Source organism: Amblyraja radiata, unplaced genomic scaffold (assembly GCF_010909765.2).
Source record: "Amblyraja radiata isolate CabotCenter1 unplaced genomic scaffold, sAmbRad1.1.pri S109, whole genome shotgun sequence".
NCBI lineage: Eukaryota > Metazoa > Chordata > Chondrichthyes > Rajiformes > Rajidae > Amblyraja > Amblyraja radiata.
Genome location: NW_022630099.1, coordinates 4,969,048 through 4,986,485, shown reverse-complemented (window position 1 = coordinate 4,986,485; position 17,438 = coordinate 4,969,048). Strand labels below are relative to the sequence as shown.

The 17,438-nt window shown below is 45.4% G+C and overlaps 1 protein-coding gene across 1 annotated transcript in view; it reads left to right on the top strand.

Moving 5' to 3' along the window:
* The window catches only part of LOC116969136 (carcinoembryonic antigen-related cell adhesion molecule 5-like), a 182,904-nt gene extending 176,449 nt beyond the window's left edge, over positions 1-6,455 (top strand). Inside the window, exons 7-11 of the mRNA XM_033016072.1 lie at positions 439-550; positions 3,577-3,632; positions 4,543-4,607; positions 5,622-5,660; positions 6,082-6,455. Coding sequence (XP_032871963.1) covers positions 439-550; positions 3,577-3,632; positions 4,543-4,607; positions 5,622-5,660; positions 6,082-6,129 — 320 coding nt within the window. The 3' untranslated portion in view covers positions 6,130-6,455. The remainder of the gene's footprint in view (positions 1-438; positions 551-3,576; positions 3,633-4,542; positions 4,608-5,621; positions 5,661-6,081) is intronic.
* Positions 6,456-17,438: the final 10,983 nt, after the last annotated feature.

Sequence of the window (17,438 nt, the reverse complement as noted above, 5' to 3'; positions counted from 1 at the left end):
TCTCCCCCTCTCTCTATCCCTCTGCCTCTCTCTCCCTCCTTCCCTCTCCAACTCCCTCGCTCTCTCTCTCTGTCTCTCTCCCTCTCTCTCTCTCTCTCTCTCTCTCTCTCCCTCTCCCTCTCCCTCTGTCTCCCTCTCTCTCTCTCTCTCTCTCTCTCTCTCTCTCTCTCCCTCTCTCCCTCTCTCCCTCTCTCTCCCTCTCTCTCCCTCTCTTTCTCCCTCTCCCTCTCACTCCCTCTCTCTCCCTCTCTCCTCTCCCCATCTCTCCCTCTCTCTCTCCCTCTCTCTCTCTCTCTCTCTCTCTCTCTCTCTCTCGTACAATGCATGTATCCGTCTCCTGTATCTGTCTTGACTACTGGGTTGAAGACCAGTGTGTCGTTTGTACTTGAACTTATTTCTCGAGTCAGGGAATCATAGACTGCCCATCTTCTATTTCAGACAATGGTCTGGGAGCTGGTGCGATCGCTGGGATTGTGATTGCAGTAGTGGTTGTTGGTGCAGGCGGGATCGGAGGTGGAATAGCCTATTTGATGAGGGAAAAAAGGCACAGGTAACTAAATACCTTTCATCAAACTCAACCTGCATTTGACTCCGTCTGCCAAGCATGACGGCCAAACCATTGGAATAAATAATTCCCGGGATGGCGGGACAGTTATATGCTGAGAGAATGGAGCATAACATCGGGAACATGTTTTCTGCCTCTTGCGTGTCAAAACCTTTAACAATCTTACATGTATCAATGAGAGCCCTCTCATCCTTCTAAATTCCAGAGTGTACAAGCCCAGCCTGGTCTTGTACACGCTGGAGTTTAGAAGGATGAGAGGGTTTCTTAGAAACATAGAAACATCGAAAATAGGTGCAGGAGGAGGCCATTCTGCCCTTCGAGCCAGCACCGCCATTCATTGTGGGCATCCCCAATCAATAACCCATGCCTGCCTTCTCCCCATATCCCTTGACTCCACTAGCCCCCAGAGCTATATCGAACACTCTCTTAAATCCATTCCGTGACTTGGCCTCCACTGCCCTCTGTGGCAGGGAATTACATAAATGCACAACTCTCTAGGCGAAAATGTTTTTCTCACCTCAGTCTTAAATGACCTCCTCTTTATTCTAAGACAGTGTCCACCTGGTTCTGGCCTCGCCCAACTTTGGGAACATTTTTCCTGCATCTAGCTTGACCAGTCCTTTTATAATTTTATATGTCTCTATAAGATTCCTCCTCATCCTTCTAAACTCTAGTGAATACAAGCCTAGTCTTTTCAATCTTTCCTAATATGACAGTCCCGCCATCCCAGGGATCAATCTCGAGAACCTACGCTGCACTGCCTAAATCACAAGGATGTCCTTCCCCAAATACTGCAGATGTGGTCTCACCACAGCCCTATACAACTGCAGAAGATGTTTCTTGTTGAAACATATGAGATTATTAAGGGATTGGTCACGCTAGAGGCAGGAAAATTGTTCCCGATGTTGGGGGCGTCCAGAACCAGGCGTCGAAGATTAAGAATAAGAAGTAAGCCATTTAGAACGGAGATGAGGAAAAACGTTTTTCATCCAGAGAGTTGCGAATCTGTGGAATGCTCTGCCTACTTGCATGATATCCTAATCATAGGAAAAACGATGAAATTAGGTAAATTAGCTTTTTCAGCCACAAAACTCACATTTGAGAAGTTGGGGTTTCTCATCCATCCAGTTAAATCCAAGTTGATAGCAACTAGAGTTATTGATTATTTGGTATTTATCATTAACTCTAGTAATATGTCTGTGACTCTGCTCTGGGGCAAGAGATTAGAGTTAATAGAATCCTGTAACACCCTTGTTGTTATGGAGCAACCATCTATTCGACAAAAAGTCAGCGTAATTGGCAAATTAGTGGCAGTTTTTCCAGCTGCACAATTTGGGCCTTTGCATTTTCAAAATTTACAACGTGCAAAGGAGCAAGCACTCAAATACCATTTAGGTCATTTTAACAGACCTATGCGGTTACCAGCTGAAGCTATATCAGAGTTACAACGGTGGACCACCAATATTCGGCATTGCTCCAGTAACATTTTGGTCAGCAAACCTTCAGTTATATTACAAACTGATGCTAGTGCTCCAGGATGGGGAGCTACTAATATTATCTCTAGTTGCGGTGGAAGATGGGATGTGCATGTCATCAATTCTTCAGTTACATGGTATTAACTACCTAGAGATGCTGGGAGCATTCTATGGGTTAAAAGCTTATTGTGGGAAGATGCATCAACTGCATGTTCAACTACAGATTGACAACACTACAGCGGTGGCATATATTAATCACATGGGTGGAATCTGTGATCATTTAGCTAACCTCATTTGGCACTGGTGTATCGAAATAAGCATTTGAATTTCAGCTACCTATTTTCCAGATAGGATTAATATGGTGGCGGTCACCAGGTCACGAAAATGTAATGACAACACAGAATGGATGTTGGATCATAAAGTATTTAATGACATTGCTGCTCGATATGGAACGTCGGATATCGATTTGTTTGCATCTAGCCTCAATCACCAGTTACCAAAGTATGTTGCATGGGAACCAGACCCAGGGGCTGTGGCGGTAGATGCATTCTCGCTACACTGGGGAGGAATGTTCTTTGATGCATTCCCTTCATTTTGCCTCATCAGTCGGTGCATGCAAAAAATCCAGCAAGACTCCGCTTCAGGCATATTGGTAGTGCTATTGAACACATGACAACAAACTAAACTGAACTGAACACTCCCAATAGACAAGGCACAACAAGCTGGAGTAACTCAGCGGGTCAGGCAGCATCTCTGGAGAATATGGATAGGTCATTTGAGATGTGTGTGTGTATATATGTGTGTCTCTAACTGTGTCTGTTTGTTTTACAAATATGATTTCAAGGAATGTTCAACCTAACCAAGTCCCTGGCTCTGCTGAGTCTGCTGTTAATTTTAATACCCCTGCTGAATTTGAATCTGACTGTGACTCTATTTATATGTTCTCTGTTGTTTTTAAAAAAAAATATTGTGTGTAACTGTGGAACTGTGCTGCTGCCTGTCTTGGCCAGGACTCTCTTGTAAAAGAGATTTTTAATCTCAATGAGACTTATCCTGGTTAAATAAAGGTTAAATAAAAAAAATTAAAAAAAATATGGGGGGGGGGAATGGGCAAGACTTAGACTTATAAAGTCATAGTATGAGACAGCGCCGATAGGCCCATCGACCCAACTTGCCCATACCAGCCAACATGTTACAGCTACACTAGTAGAAACATCGAAAATAGGTGCAGGATGAGGCCATTCGGCCCCTCGAGCCAGCACCGCCATTTATTGTGATCATGACTAATCGTCCCCAATCAATAGCCCGTGCATGCCTTCTCCCCATATCCCTTGATTCCACCAGCCCCTAGAGTATCTAACTATCTAACTATCCCACCTGTTCGCATTCCCTCCAAACCGGTCCTACACATATACATGTCCAAGACTTGTTTGGATAGTCCCTGACTCGCCGGGCCGATGAGACTGTTTCCGCGCTGTATCTCTTCAACTGAACTAACCTATAAGTGGACGTTGTTTCCTCTATATATTTATTTAGGCCGAAAGCCGAACCTGGGACGAAATACGACGCGAACAGGAGTCCAAGGGGACAGAGTGAGTGGATTCTGAGTGAGGCCCAGAATTAAAGGATGTTCCTTTAGGAAGGAGATGAGGAGGAATTTCTTTAGCCAGAAGGTGGTGAATCTGTGGGATTCGTTGCCACAGATGGCTGTGGAGGCCACAAGTCAGTGGGTATTTTTAAAGCAGAGATAGAGATATTGTTGATTAGTACGGGTGTCAGGGGTTATGGGGAGAAGGCATGAGAATGGGGTTCGGAGGGAGAGATAGATCAGCCGTGATTGAATGGCGGAGTAGACTTGGTAGGCCGAGTGGCCTCATTCTGCTTCTATCACTCATGAAGTTATGACCTTTAGATTCTCAACTGCCGTGTCACTGAGTGGAGTTAGAGTACCTGTGTTAGTTGGATTTGACTTGATGATCACACCGGCGCCCAGTGTAGATAGTTGCATTTAAGACGGTGGATTTTAACCCAGATACTTGTTCTGTTCGTTGAAGCTTAGTTGAAGTTTAACACAAGGAACTGTGTAGAATTATGCAAAAAGTGCTGGAGTAACTCAGCGGGTCAGGCAGCATCTCTCTGGAGAACTTGGACAGTTACAAAGTGATGGAGTAACTTAGCGGGTCAGGCAGTATCTCTGGAGATGCGCTTCGGGTCGGGACCTATCCTCGGAACACTTCAGGTTCACCTGTTCAAATCAAGATATTGTGAGCGGGGAATGGAAATATCAGCTGATGAAAAGTGAAGTCCACGTTATTTAGACGTTCATCTGATCTCAGGTACTAGTCCTGTTTTCAGGGGATAATGGGTCCATTGCCGGGGAGGGAATTGGAGACACTTGACAGCTAGTACAGTGGAGACGGGCCGAATATTCTTCCTTTGCGCCGGACAAATGATTCTGGTGCCCTTGACTTCGTGACTGAACGCGCTGTTTCATTTCTGCAGTTACCTCGGCCACACATTCCGAGGACGGACTGGCAACCTATGAAAATCTCCCGGGTAAAGATCAGGTTGGTACCGGGTTTTCTTACATGAGATGAGCTTTGTAATTTTGTGAAAGTGACAGTGGACTTGTGGAAACGTGCTTGGTATTGTCAACAGTAATGCACTCGGGACACCAGTCGTCCTTGTCTGATTCCTTTGTGGGACACCTTCAACTTCCTCAGGAACTGGTAGAGAATCTATGAATTCCATTGCCTCAGAAGGACTGATAGGGCATTGGAATTCTTGCTTGCTGCAGCTCAACAGAATATGTAAACCTAGTACATAACAGAAGAAAACAAGATCAGTGCTTATATATACACACTCACCAGGGCCCTGTACAACTGCAGAAGGACCTCTTTGCTCCTATACTCAAACTCCCCTGGTTATGAAGGCCAACAAGCCATTGGCTTTCTTCACTGCCTGCTGTACCTGCATGCTTACTTTTATTGACTGATGAAAACACATTCTTGAAATACACGGAATTACTCTGAACTGAGCGCCCTAGTTAGAGAAACAGGCCCTTCGGCCCAACTTGCCCACAACGGTCAACATGCCCCATCTACACTCGTCCCACCTGCCCTCGTTTGTCCCATATCTCTCCAAACCTGTCCGATCCATTTACCTGTACAACTGTCTCTTAAACGTTGGGATAGTCCCAGCCTCAACTACCTCCTCCAGCAGCTTGTTCCATACACCCACCACCCTCTGTGGATTAGATGGGGGTTTCTTGGCTAGCATCGACCAGTGGGGCTGAAGGGCCTGTCTCCGTGCGGCATGGCTCTGTGAATATCAAATACAATTCAGACGGTGGATAGATACAAAAAGCCGGAGTAACTCAGCGGGACAGGCGGCATCTCTGGAGATAAGGAATGGGTGACGTTTCGAGTTGAGTCCCTTCTTCAGACTGGGGAGAGGGTGGGACAGAGATACTGCCTGTCCGGCTGTGGTAGTCCAGCTTTTTGTGTCTATCTTCGGTGTAAACTAACATCTGCAGTCCATTCCTGCATGTAATTCAGACGGTATTGTGTTTAATCTTGCAGGGAACCACTCACGCGCCAGAGGGAGACCCCACATATATGGTAAGTTAATTTTCTTGTTGATTTCTTTTGAAGTAAATGATCCAGGTCAAAGGCGGCTCGGTGGCGCAGCGGGTAGTGTTGCTGCCTCACACACAGCGCCAGAGACCCGGGTTCCATCCGAACTGTGTATCAAGGAACTGCAGATGCTGGTTTAAACCAAAGATGGACGTAAAATGCTGAAGAAAGGTCTCGCCCCGAAATGTCCCCCATGCCTTCTCACCACAGAGATACTGCCTGACCTGTTGAGTTACTCCAGCACTTTGTACCTGTCCACGTTCTCCAAAGAGATGCTGCCTGCCTGACCCGCTGAGTTACTCCAGCACGTTGTACCTGTACGGCTGATTGGGTAGAAGGTGTTTGCCTTGCACCATAGTCTAGCCCTCTCCATATTTGTCTGTAACGATGTGTCCATTTCCAACAGGGTCTGAAGCTGGATGATCGATCGGTTTACAGTGAACTACGGAGGTAGCCGGGCCGACCCATTGATCAGCTCGTTGTATCAACAAGGTTCACAAGGTCACAATGTCACAAGTTATTGGAGTAGAATTAGGCCATTCGGCCCATCGAGTCTACTCCGCCATTCAATCATGGCTGATCTCTGCCTCCCAATCCCATTTTCCTGCCTTCTCCCCATGTATTGTGTTTTTAAAAAAATATATAAATTATGATGTTTTTATAAATGATATACCAAGATTTTATATGTATTTTATGATATTTAATATGCAATGCACTTTTAATGTAATGTTGCCCCTTGTCTGGACCTTGAGTCCGTAATAAAATTTAGTATTATTATTATTATTATTATTATTATTATTATTATTATTATTATTATTATTATTATTATTATTATTATTATTATTATTATAATAATTATTATTATCATTATTTTTTTTTAAATTTATTATTAGGATTATTATTATTATTATTATTATTATTATTATTGTTATTATATTTCTATGAAATGTATCGCAATAGCCGGACACAGCTTGTGGGCGCTCGCACGTCACCCCGTGAATAGTAGATGGTAGTCCCATGGCAGAGATGTTGTATGGAGCCACATAACACGGACATAGGCCCTGGCAAAAACCTACCGATGTACAACATGATAAACACAGATAATCAGAGAAAATAGGTGCAGTGGTAGGCCATTCGGCCCTCCGAGCCAGCACCGCTATTCGCATGGCTGATGATCCACAATCAGTACCCCGTCCCTGCCTTCTCCCCATATCCCCTGACTCCACTAGCCCCTTGAGCTCCATCTAACTCTCTTTTAAATTCATCCAGTGAATTGTCCTCTACCGCCCTCTGTGGCACAACATCTAACAATCTAATGTACAGGGGCTCCAAAATCTGTACCCAGTTCTGATTACACCCCCCCCCCAATATGCATTGCTCCCGTTAGTCCTAAGAGCTAAATCTAACTCTCTCTTGAAAACATCCAGGGAATTGACTTCCACTGCCTTCTGTGCCAGAGAATTCCACAGATTCACAACTCTCCGGGTGAAACATGTTTATCCTCATCTCAGTCCTAAATGGCCGACCCCTTATTCGTAAACTGTGGCCCCTGGTTCTGGACTCCCCCAATATCGGGAACATGTTTCCTGCCTCTAGCTTGTCCAAGCCCTTAACAATCTTATGTGTTTCAATGAGATCACCTCTCATCCTTCTAAACTCCAGTGAATACAAACCCTGTCAACCTATCCTCAGATTCTGGTGAACGTCTACCGCTGCAGCATCGAGAGCATCCTTACTAACTGTATCACAGTATGGTATGGCAACTGCTCTGTCTCCGATCTGAAAGCACTTCAGAGGTGAAAACGGCCCAACGCATCACCGGTTCCCCACTCCCCTCCATTGAGTCTGTCCAGAGCAAGCGATGTCTGCGAAGGGCACTCAGCTTCGCCAAGGACTGCTCTCACACCATCCGGGAGGCGCTACAGGTCTCTCCGTTGCCGGACCAGCAGGTCCAGGAACAGCTTCTTCCCAGCGGCTGTTACATAGACACATAGGAACATAGACAACAGGTGCAGGAGTTGAGGCCATTTGGCCCTTCGAGCCTGCACCGCCGTTCAATATGATCATGGCTGATCATACAACTCAGTATCTTATAACCATATAACCATATAATAATTACAGCACGGAAACAGGCCATCTCGGCCCTACAAGTCCGTGCCGAACAACTTTTTTTCCCTTAGTCCCACCTGCCTGCACTCATACCATAACCCTCCATTCCCTTCTCATCCATATGCCTATCCAATTTATTTTTAAATGATACCAACGAACCTGCCGCCACCACTTCCACTGGAAGCTCATTCCACACCGCTACCACTCTCTGAGTAAAGAAGTTCCCCCTCATGTTACCCCTAAACTTCTGTCCCTTAATTCTGTCCTGTACCTGCCTTCTCTCCATACCCCCTGATCCCTTTAGCCACAAGGGCCACATCTAACTCCCTCTTAAATATAGCCAATGAAGTGGCCTCAACTACATTATGTGGCAGAGAATTCCACAGATTCACCACTCTCTGTGTAAAAAATGTTTTTCTCATCTCAGTCTTAAAAGACGTCCCCCTTATCCTTAAACTGTGACCCCTTGTTCTGGACTTCCCCAACATCGGGATCAATCTTCCTGCATCTGTCCAACCCCTTAAGAATTTCGTAAGTTTCTATAAGATCCCCCCTCAATCTTCTAAATTTTAGCGAGTACAAGCCGAGTCTATCCAGTCTTTCTTCATATGAAAGTCCTGCCATCCCAGGAATCAGTCTGGTGAACCTTCTCTGCACTACCTCTATGGCAAGAATGTCCTCCCTACTTAACTCTACGCCTTGGTGATTGCCAGTCTCCACCCCCCCCCCCCGGACTCTCCTTCCCCCAGTGAATGATCTCCCTCCCCGGAAATTGCACTACTGCTACTGGATAAACATAGAAACATTTACTGTAACATTATTTCTGTGTTCGCACTTCTGCGTGAGATGCTAACTGCATTTCGTTGTCTCTGTTCTTGTACACTGCACAACGACAATTAATCTGGTGAACCTACGTTGCACTCCCTCAATAGCAAGAATGTCCTTAGTGGACACATTTTTTCCACATTTCAGTCCTTATTCTTAAACTGTTACCCCTGGTTCTTGACTCCACCAACATGCGGAACATTTTCTTCCTGCATCTAGCCCGTCCAATCCATTGAGAATTGTATATGGTTTCCATTAGATCCCCTCTCATGAGATCGCAGCTATTTACAATATACATCAATGATTTGGATGAAGGGATTCAAAGTAACATTAGCAAATTTGCAGATGACACAAAGCTGGGTGGCAGTGTGAACTGTGAGGAGGATGCTATGTGAATGCAGGGTGACTTTAAGAGCTCTATCTAACTCTCTCCAGAAAGTATCCAGAGAATCGGCCTCCACTGCCTTCTGAGGCAGAGAATTGCACAGACTCACCACTCTCTGTGAGAAAAAGTGTTTCCTCGTCTCCGTTCTAAATGGCCGAACCCTTATTCTTAACCTGTGGCCCCTGGTTCTGGACTCCCTCAATATCGGGAACATGTTTCCGGCCTCCAGCGTATTAAAACCCTTAACAATCTTATATGTTTGAATATGAGCCTCTCTCTTCCTTCTAAACTCCAGAGTGTACAAGCCCAGCCGCTCCTTTCTCTCAGCATATGACAGTCCCGCCATCCCGGGTATTAACCTTGTAAACCTACGCTGGGCTCCCTCAATAGCAAGAATGTCCTTCCTCAAATTAGGGGACCAAAACTTGCACACAATACTCCAGGTGTGGTCTCACCAGGGCCGTGTACAACTGCAGAATGACCTCTTTGCTCCTATGCGCGACTCCTCCTATTATAAAGCCCAACTTTCTTCACTGCCTGCTGTACATGCATGCTGACTTTCATAGACTGATGAACAAGGACCCCCCAGATCCCGTTGTACTTCCCCTTTTCCCAAATCGAATTGAATTGAATTTAATAACTTTTATTTTGCCAAGTATGTACATATACAAGGAATTTGCGTTGATGCTCCGCTCGCAAGTAACAACACGGTATACAGTAGACAATTAAAAATAAAACATTATAATTTAAACATGTGAAGAATGAAATAAAATCAGAGGGGATCTTATTGAAACAATAGCAAGAATGTCCTTCCTCAAATTGGGAGACCAAAACTGCACACAATACTCCATATGTGGTCTCACTAGGGCCCTGTACAATTGCAGTAGGACCTCCTTGCTCCTAAACGCAAATCCTCTGGCAATGAAGGACTCGCATAGATGGGGCAAGTTGGGTCAGCATCGACGAGTTGGGCTGAAGGGCCTGTGTCCATGCAGAGTGCGTCGATGCATTGATGGCCTCCCTTCCCCCTTCTCCCTCCCGTTCCGTTTGCATTCTGTGGCTTGAGGAAGGAACTCTTATCAAGAGGAAACAGAAGAGATGGTGGCTGTAGATTAATTTATCTGTTCCTCATGCCGTATCTACACGCAAACACCCCCCCCCCCCCATCAGTGTACAGCAAGCAAGCGAGGGAGGTACTGAGGTACTCAAACTCGCCCTTCTGCCCACTGAGTGCATTCTTGCCCCAGTCGACCCATTCTTTCATTATATGTCAGTCCCGCTATCCGGGGAATTAACCTGGTGAACCTACGCTGGGCTCCCTCAATAGCAAGAATGTCCTTCCTCAAATGTGGAGACCAAAACTGCACACAATACTCCAGGTGAGGTCTCACTAGGGCCCTGTACAACTGCAGATGGACCTCCTAGATTCCTTTTTTTTTTTTTACTTAAATGTTTATTGATTTTTCAGAGACATATACAAAACAGTGCAACACCATCACCATAAATAAAACAAAATAAGAACAACAGCAATCAAAATAAAAATAAAAAATAGATAGGGGGAAAAAAAAGGATTCAATAAATAAACAAATTGTAATAAGACCGTGTGGTTCACTTACCAAATTAAAAACGAAAAAACCATCACATCGATAAGTTATCTGGAGATAATTCAATATTCATACAAACATACCATCTAGTTCTATATAACACAATCTTCCCATATCTAGCTCGGCATTTATCTAATTGGTGTCATGGTTCAAATAAACGGACCTTTTTTCCCAGATCTTCTCAAATGAATTCATCTTGACTCTCAAGGAATATGTCAATTTCTCCATAGTAAAGATGTCTCGCACAATTTCTAACCACTGTTCCTGTTTTGGACTTTTTTCCATTAAGCCACTGCCTGGTAATGGCCTTCTTACTTGCTGCAAGCAAAGCTTTATGTCTATATGTTTAACGTTGGCCTAAACATATGTCAATATGTTTCAATGAGATACCCTCTCATTCTTCTAAACTCCAGAGTGTACAAGCCCAGCCGCTCCATTCTCACAGCATATGACAGTCCAGCCACCCCGGGAATTAACCTGGTAAACCTACGCTGGGCTCCCTCAATAGCAAGAATTACCTTCCTGCGTCGACATCACACCCTCCCTTCATAAAATCAGTCTGAAGTTGGTCACCATCACGGAACATCACCCGTGAATGTTCTCCACAGATGCAGAGGTCATGTTGCAGTTGTATAAGACGTTGGTGAGACCGCATTTAGAATATTGTGTTCAGTTCTTCTGGGCACCGTGTTATAGGAAATATATTTTCAAGCTTGACAAGGTTCAGAAAAAAATTATATGGATATTGGCAGACAAGAGGGTGTGAGCTACAGGGAGAGGTTGGGGGCAAAGGGCTGGGACTATATTTCCTGAAGCGCAGGAGGATGATGGGGTGATCTTATAGAGGTGTACAGAATGACGAGAGGAATAGATCGGGTAGACAGACGCACAGAGTCTCTTGCCCACAGTAGGGGAATATAGGACCAGAGGACACGGGTTCAAGGTGAAGGGGAAACGATTTAATAGGAATCTGTGTGGAAACCTTTTCACACAGAGGGTGTATGGAACGAGCTGCCGGAGGAGGTAGTTAGGGTTAGGGTCTTAACGTCACCCATCCATGTTCTCCAGAGATGCTGCATGTCTGACCCGCTGAGTTACTCCAGCACTTTGTACCTGTCCACGTTCTCCACAGAGATGCTGCATGTCTGACCCGCTGAGTTACTCCAGCACTTTGTACCTGCCCACGTTCTCCACAGAGATGCTGCATGTCTGACCCGCTGAGTTACTCCAGCACTCTGTACCTATCCCAGCAGTAGCAACCTTCCTCCAGTGGTCGCCGATGTTGTCCGAAGAACCGGACCGCTGTGGGAGGCGCTGTTATTGGGAACCTTCATCCCTGAGCGCGGAATAAGGACACAAAACGCTGGAGTAACTGAGCGCGTCAGGCAGCATCGCTGGAGGGAAGGAATGGGTAGCATTTCAAGTCGAGACCCTTCTTCAGACATTGCGTCAGAGGAAAGGGAAACGAGAGATATAGACGGTGATGTAGAGAGATATGGAACAAATCAATGAGTTATGCCCCTGTCCCACTTAGGAAACCTGAACGGAAACCTCTGGAGACTTTGCGCCCCACCCAAGGTTTCCCTGCGGCTCCCGGAGGTTTTTGTCACTCTCCCTACATGCTTCCACTACCTGCAACCTCCGGCGACCGCCTGCAACCTCCGGCGACCAGCTGCAACCTCAGGCGACCACCTGCAACCTCCAGCGATCACCTGCAACCTCCGGCGACCACCTACAACCTCCGGCGACCACCTGCAACCTCCGGCGACCACCTGCAACCTCCGGCGACCACCTGCAACCTCCGGCGACCACCTGCAACCTCCGGCGACCACCTGCAACCTCCGGCGACAACCTGCAACCTCCGGGAACCGCACGGTAACTTTGGGTGGGGCGCAAAGTCTCCAGAGGCTACCGTTCAGGTTTCCTAAGTGGGACTGGGGCAATTAGTGTTATTTCAGTTTGTTGTCCCGTGTAGCGAGGTACAGTGAAAAGCTTTCTTTTCGCCTGCTATCCAGTCAGCGGAAAGACTGGACATGATTAAAATCGAGCCGTCCACAGTGTACAGATACAGGATAAAGGGGATAGCGTTCAGTGCAAGGTCAAGCCAGCAAAGTCCGATCAAGTATAGTCCGAGGGTCACCAATGAAGTTTTGATCTTTGGTTTTGATAGGATGATCAGTTGCCTGGGAAGAAACTGTCCTTGAATCTGGCAGTCTTTCATAGAAACATAGAAACATAGAAAATAGGTGCAGGAGGAGGCCATTCGGCCCTTCGAGCCTGCACCGCCATTCAATATGATCATGGCTGATCATCCAACTCAGTATCCTGTACCTGCCTTCTCTCCATACCCCCTGATCCCTTTGGCCACAAGGGCCACATCTAACTCCCTCTTAAATATAGCCAATGAACTGGGGCCTCAACTACCTTCTGTGGCAGAGAATTACACAGATTCATCACTCTCTGTGTGAAAAATGTTTTTCTCATCTCGGTCATAAAAGATTTCCCCCTTATCCTTTAACTGTGTGACCCCTTGTTCTGGATTTCTCCAACATTGGGAATAATCTTCCTGCATCTAGCATGTCCAACCCCTTAAGGATTTTGTAAGTTTCTATAAGTTCCTCACTCAAACTTCTAAATTGAATCTATCCAGTCTTTCTTCATATGAAAGTCCTCCCATCCCAGGAATCACTCAGGTGAACCTTCGCTGTACTCCCTCTATGGCAAGAATATCTTTCCTCAGATTAGGAGACCAAAACTGTACGCAATACTCCAGGTGTGGTCTCACCAAGAGACAACTGCAGTAGACTCTCCCTGCTCCTATACCCAAATCCTTTTGCTATGAATGCTAACATACCATTCGCTTTCTTCACTGCCTGCTGCACCTGCATGCCTACTTTCAACGACTGGTGAACCATGACACCCAGGTATAGTTGCAACTCCCCTTTTCCTAATCGGCCACCAGCCGGCAAGCTGGGAAGAAACTGTCCTTGAATCTGGATCACACAGGGAGATTCAAGAAAGGGCAAGAGCGTGGGAAGAGAAAGGAGAGGAGAGAGAGAGAAGAGAGAGGAGAGAGAGAGAGAGAGACGAGCGAGAGAGGGAGAGAGATAGATAGAGGAAGAGAGAGGAGATGAGAGAGCGAGCGAGCGTAGACGATAGTTCTAGATGCGAGAGATAACGAGCGAGAGAGCGAGCGCGAGTAGCCTATAGCATCTCGCAGCTCGTAGTGAGATCTGCTCCTCTAGTCCTCTCTCCTCTCTCTCTCTCTCTCTCTCTCTCTCTCTCTCTCTCTCTCTCTCTCTCTCTCTCTCTCTCTCTCTCTCTCTCTCTCTCTCTCTCCCATTGGCTATATTTAAGAGGGAGTTAGATATGGCCCTAGTGGCTAAAGGGATCAGGGGGTATGGTGAGAAGGCAGGTACAGGATACTGAGTTGGATGATCAGCCATGATCATACTGAATGGCGGTGCAGGCTCGAAGGGCCGAATGGCCGACTCCTGCACCTATTTTCTATGTTTCTATGTTTCTAAGTCTAATTCTTTCCAAATGTAAGATGTCAGACATCTCCATAATACACATTTTAATTGTGGGGGTTGTTGGACCTTTCCAAAATGTTGATATTAATTTTTTCCCAATGATTATATTATAATCAAGGAAATTTCTTTGGTTTGTTGTACGTTTTAGTCTTTGTTCTGACATTCCTAATATTACTAGTTTTGGATCAGGATCCAATTGGATATTAACAACTTCAGAAATATTTGTTTTAAATATTGTTCCAGATATTTTTAATGTTTGTACAGTTTACAAAAGTATGAGTTAAATTAGCTTCTAAATATTGACATTTGTCACAGACGGGAGAAATATTTGGAAAAATTATATTTAATTTAGTTTTAGAGTAGTGCAGTCTATGTAGTACTTTGTATTAAAGAATGTCTGGTATTTAACGAGTATTGATGTATATATTGTAAGCTTTCATCCCAAATATCTTTCATTATAGGTTGGTCTAATTCATTTTACCATGTTTGTCTACATAGTTCCGTCGACGGGGCCTCACTAATAATAATAATAATAATAATACATTTTATTTATGGGCGCCTTTCAAGAGTCTCAAGGCCACCTTACACAAATTTAGCAAGTAGAGGAAAAACATGTAAGCGGAATGAAATAAATAGTAGAGACATGACTAGTACACAAATTAAAGACAGAGTGCAATTCAAAACACAATATGAGGCAATTCAAGCACAGATGAAAAGGGAGGGGAACGTGGGGCTAAGGATAGGCAGAGGTGAAGAGATGGGTCTTGAGGCGGGACAGGAAGATGGTGAGGGACACGGAATTGCGGATCAGTTGGGGAGGGAGTTCCAGAGCCTGGGAGCTGCCCTGGAGAAGGCTCTGTCCCCAAAACTGCGGAGGTTGGACTTGTGGATGGAGAGGAGACCGGCTGATGTGGATCTGAGGGACCGTGAGGGTTGGTAGGGGGAAACGAGGTCAGTGAGATATGGGGGGCCAGATGGTGGAGGGCTTTGTAGGTGAGGACCAGGATTTTGTAGGTGATCCGGTGGGAGATGGGAAGCCAGTGAAGTTGTTTGAGGACTGGAGTGATGTGATGCCAGGATTTGGTGTGGGTGATGAGTCGGGCGGCTGCGTTCTGGACCAGTTGGAGTCGGCTGATGTAGGTGGAGCTGATGCCAAGGAGAAGTGAGTTGCAGTAGTCCAGTCGGGAGGAGATGTAGGCATGGATGAGTCTTTCAGCAGCGGGAGGTGTGAGAGAGGGTCTGATTTTGGCAAAAATCCCTGTCTAAAATAATATTATAAATGTGAGACATTAATGTTTCTGTGTTAGGATGTTTATACAAACATTCGTCAAGGCTCCCTTGTTCTATATTCTTGTGTATGTGATTTAACATAATCTCTAAGTTGTAAATATCTAAAAAATATATTTGAATGTAGCCCATAATTCTGTTGTAACTCCTCAAATGTAAGAAAAGAACATTTTCTGTAAAGATGTCGCACTATTTTAATTCCATAATTTTTCCATTGCACAAAACCTTTATCCAACACAGGTTTAAATGAAGGATTATTTACAATGGGGAGAAGGAGTGATAAATTGTCCAATTTTAAAGTCATTTTTAATTGTTTCCAAGTTCGTATGCCGCTATATATTATCGGATTTTCACTATGTTTTTTTAATTCAATTGTGTGGGAGTTAACACGATCGACTGTCTCTCAGTCTGAAGAAGGGTCTCGACCCGAAATGATATATCCCCTGCATAGGTCCACGAGATTGGTCCCTGGGATGGCGGGACTGTCATATGAGGAAAGATTGAAAAGACTAGGCTTGTATTCACTGGAGTCTAGAAGGATGAGGGGGTATCTTATAGAAGCATATAAAATTATAAAAGGACTGGACAAGCTAGATGCTGGAAAAAATGTTCCCAATGTTGGGCGAGTCCAGAACCAGGGGCCACACACAGTCTTAGAATAAAGGGGAGGTCATTTAAGACTGAGGTGAGAAAAAACTTTTCCACCCAGAGAGTTGTGAATTCATGGAGTTCCCTGCCACCGAGGGCAGTGGGGTCCAAATCACTGGATGGATTTAAGAGAGAGTTAGATAGAGCTCTAAGGGCTAGTGGAGTCAAGGGATATGGGGAGAAGGCAGGCACGGGTTATTGATAGGGGACGATCAACCATGATGACAATGAATGGCGGTGCTGGCTCGAAGGGCCTAATGGCCTCCTCCTGCACATTTTCCCTGCATCTAGCTTGGCCAGTCCTTTTATAATTTTATATGTTTCTATAAGCCCCCCTCCCCTCATCCTTCTAAACTGCCTCACAAGAATGTCCTTACTCAAATTAGGAGACCAAAACCAGATGTGGTCTCACCAGAGCCGTATACAACTGCAGAAGAACCTATTTACTCTTATACTGAAATTCTCTAGTTCTGAAGGCCAACATTCACTATTTTAAAAATATTTGTTCTACTTTGTATTATGGTGGTGAGTGTGTTTTTTTTCTTCGCACTGTTCTGCCTTGTACATATCACTTTTGTAAATAATCGATTTGAATTATTTCCGTAAATTTTTTTTTAAGCCGACCTTTCTAACTAACCTCCTCTTGGCTCCAGGAACGAGTCCAACCGCTGCATTTCCCCTCATATATCCTCCTCGTCCAACACGTTGTAAACCCGGACGTGGTCGCAGTTAATGTTGGTGGAATGTAGCCAGAGTTTGAGTGTAGTTTGTTGTCCCGTGTAGCGAGGTACAGTGAAAAGCTTTCCTGTCGACTGCTATCCATCCAGTCAGTGGGCAGACTGTACATGATTACAATCGAGCCGTCCACAGTGTACAGATACAGGATAAAGGGAATAACGTTTAGTGCAAGGTAAAGTCCGAGTAAAGATAGTGCGAGGGTCTCCAATGAGCTGGATGGGAGGCCAGGACCGCTCTCTAGTTGGTGAGAGGACGGTTCAGTTGCCTGATAACAGCCGGGAAGAAACTGTCCCTGAATCTGGAGGTGTGTGTGTGCGTTCGTTTTCACACTTCTGTACCTTTGCCCGATGGGAGAGGGGAGGAGAGGGAGTGACCGGGGGGTGAGACTGATCCGCGATGATGCTGCTGGCCTTGCCGAGGCAGCGTGAGGTGTAGATGGAGGCGATGGATGGAAGGGAGGTTGGATTGTGTGCACGTGATGGTCTGGGCTGCAACTGTCCACAACTCTCTGCGATTTCTCGCGGCCCTGTGAGATTTTCTGCAGTTGTATAGAAACATAGAAACATAGAAAATAGGTGCAGTAGTAGGCCATTCGGCCCTTCGAGCCTGCACCGCCATTCAAGATGATCATGGC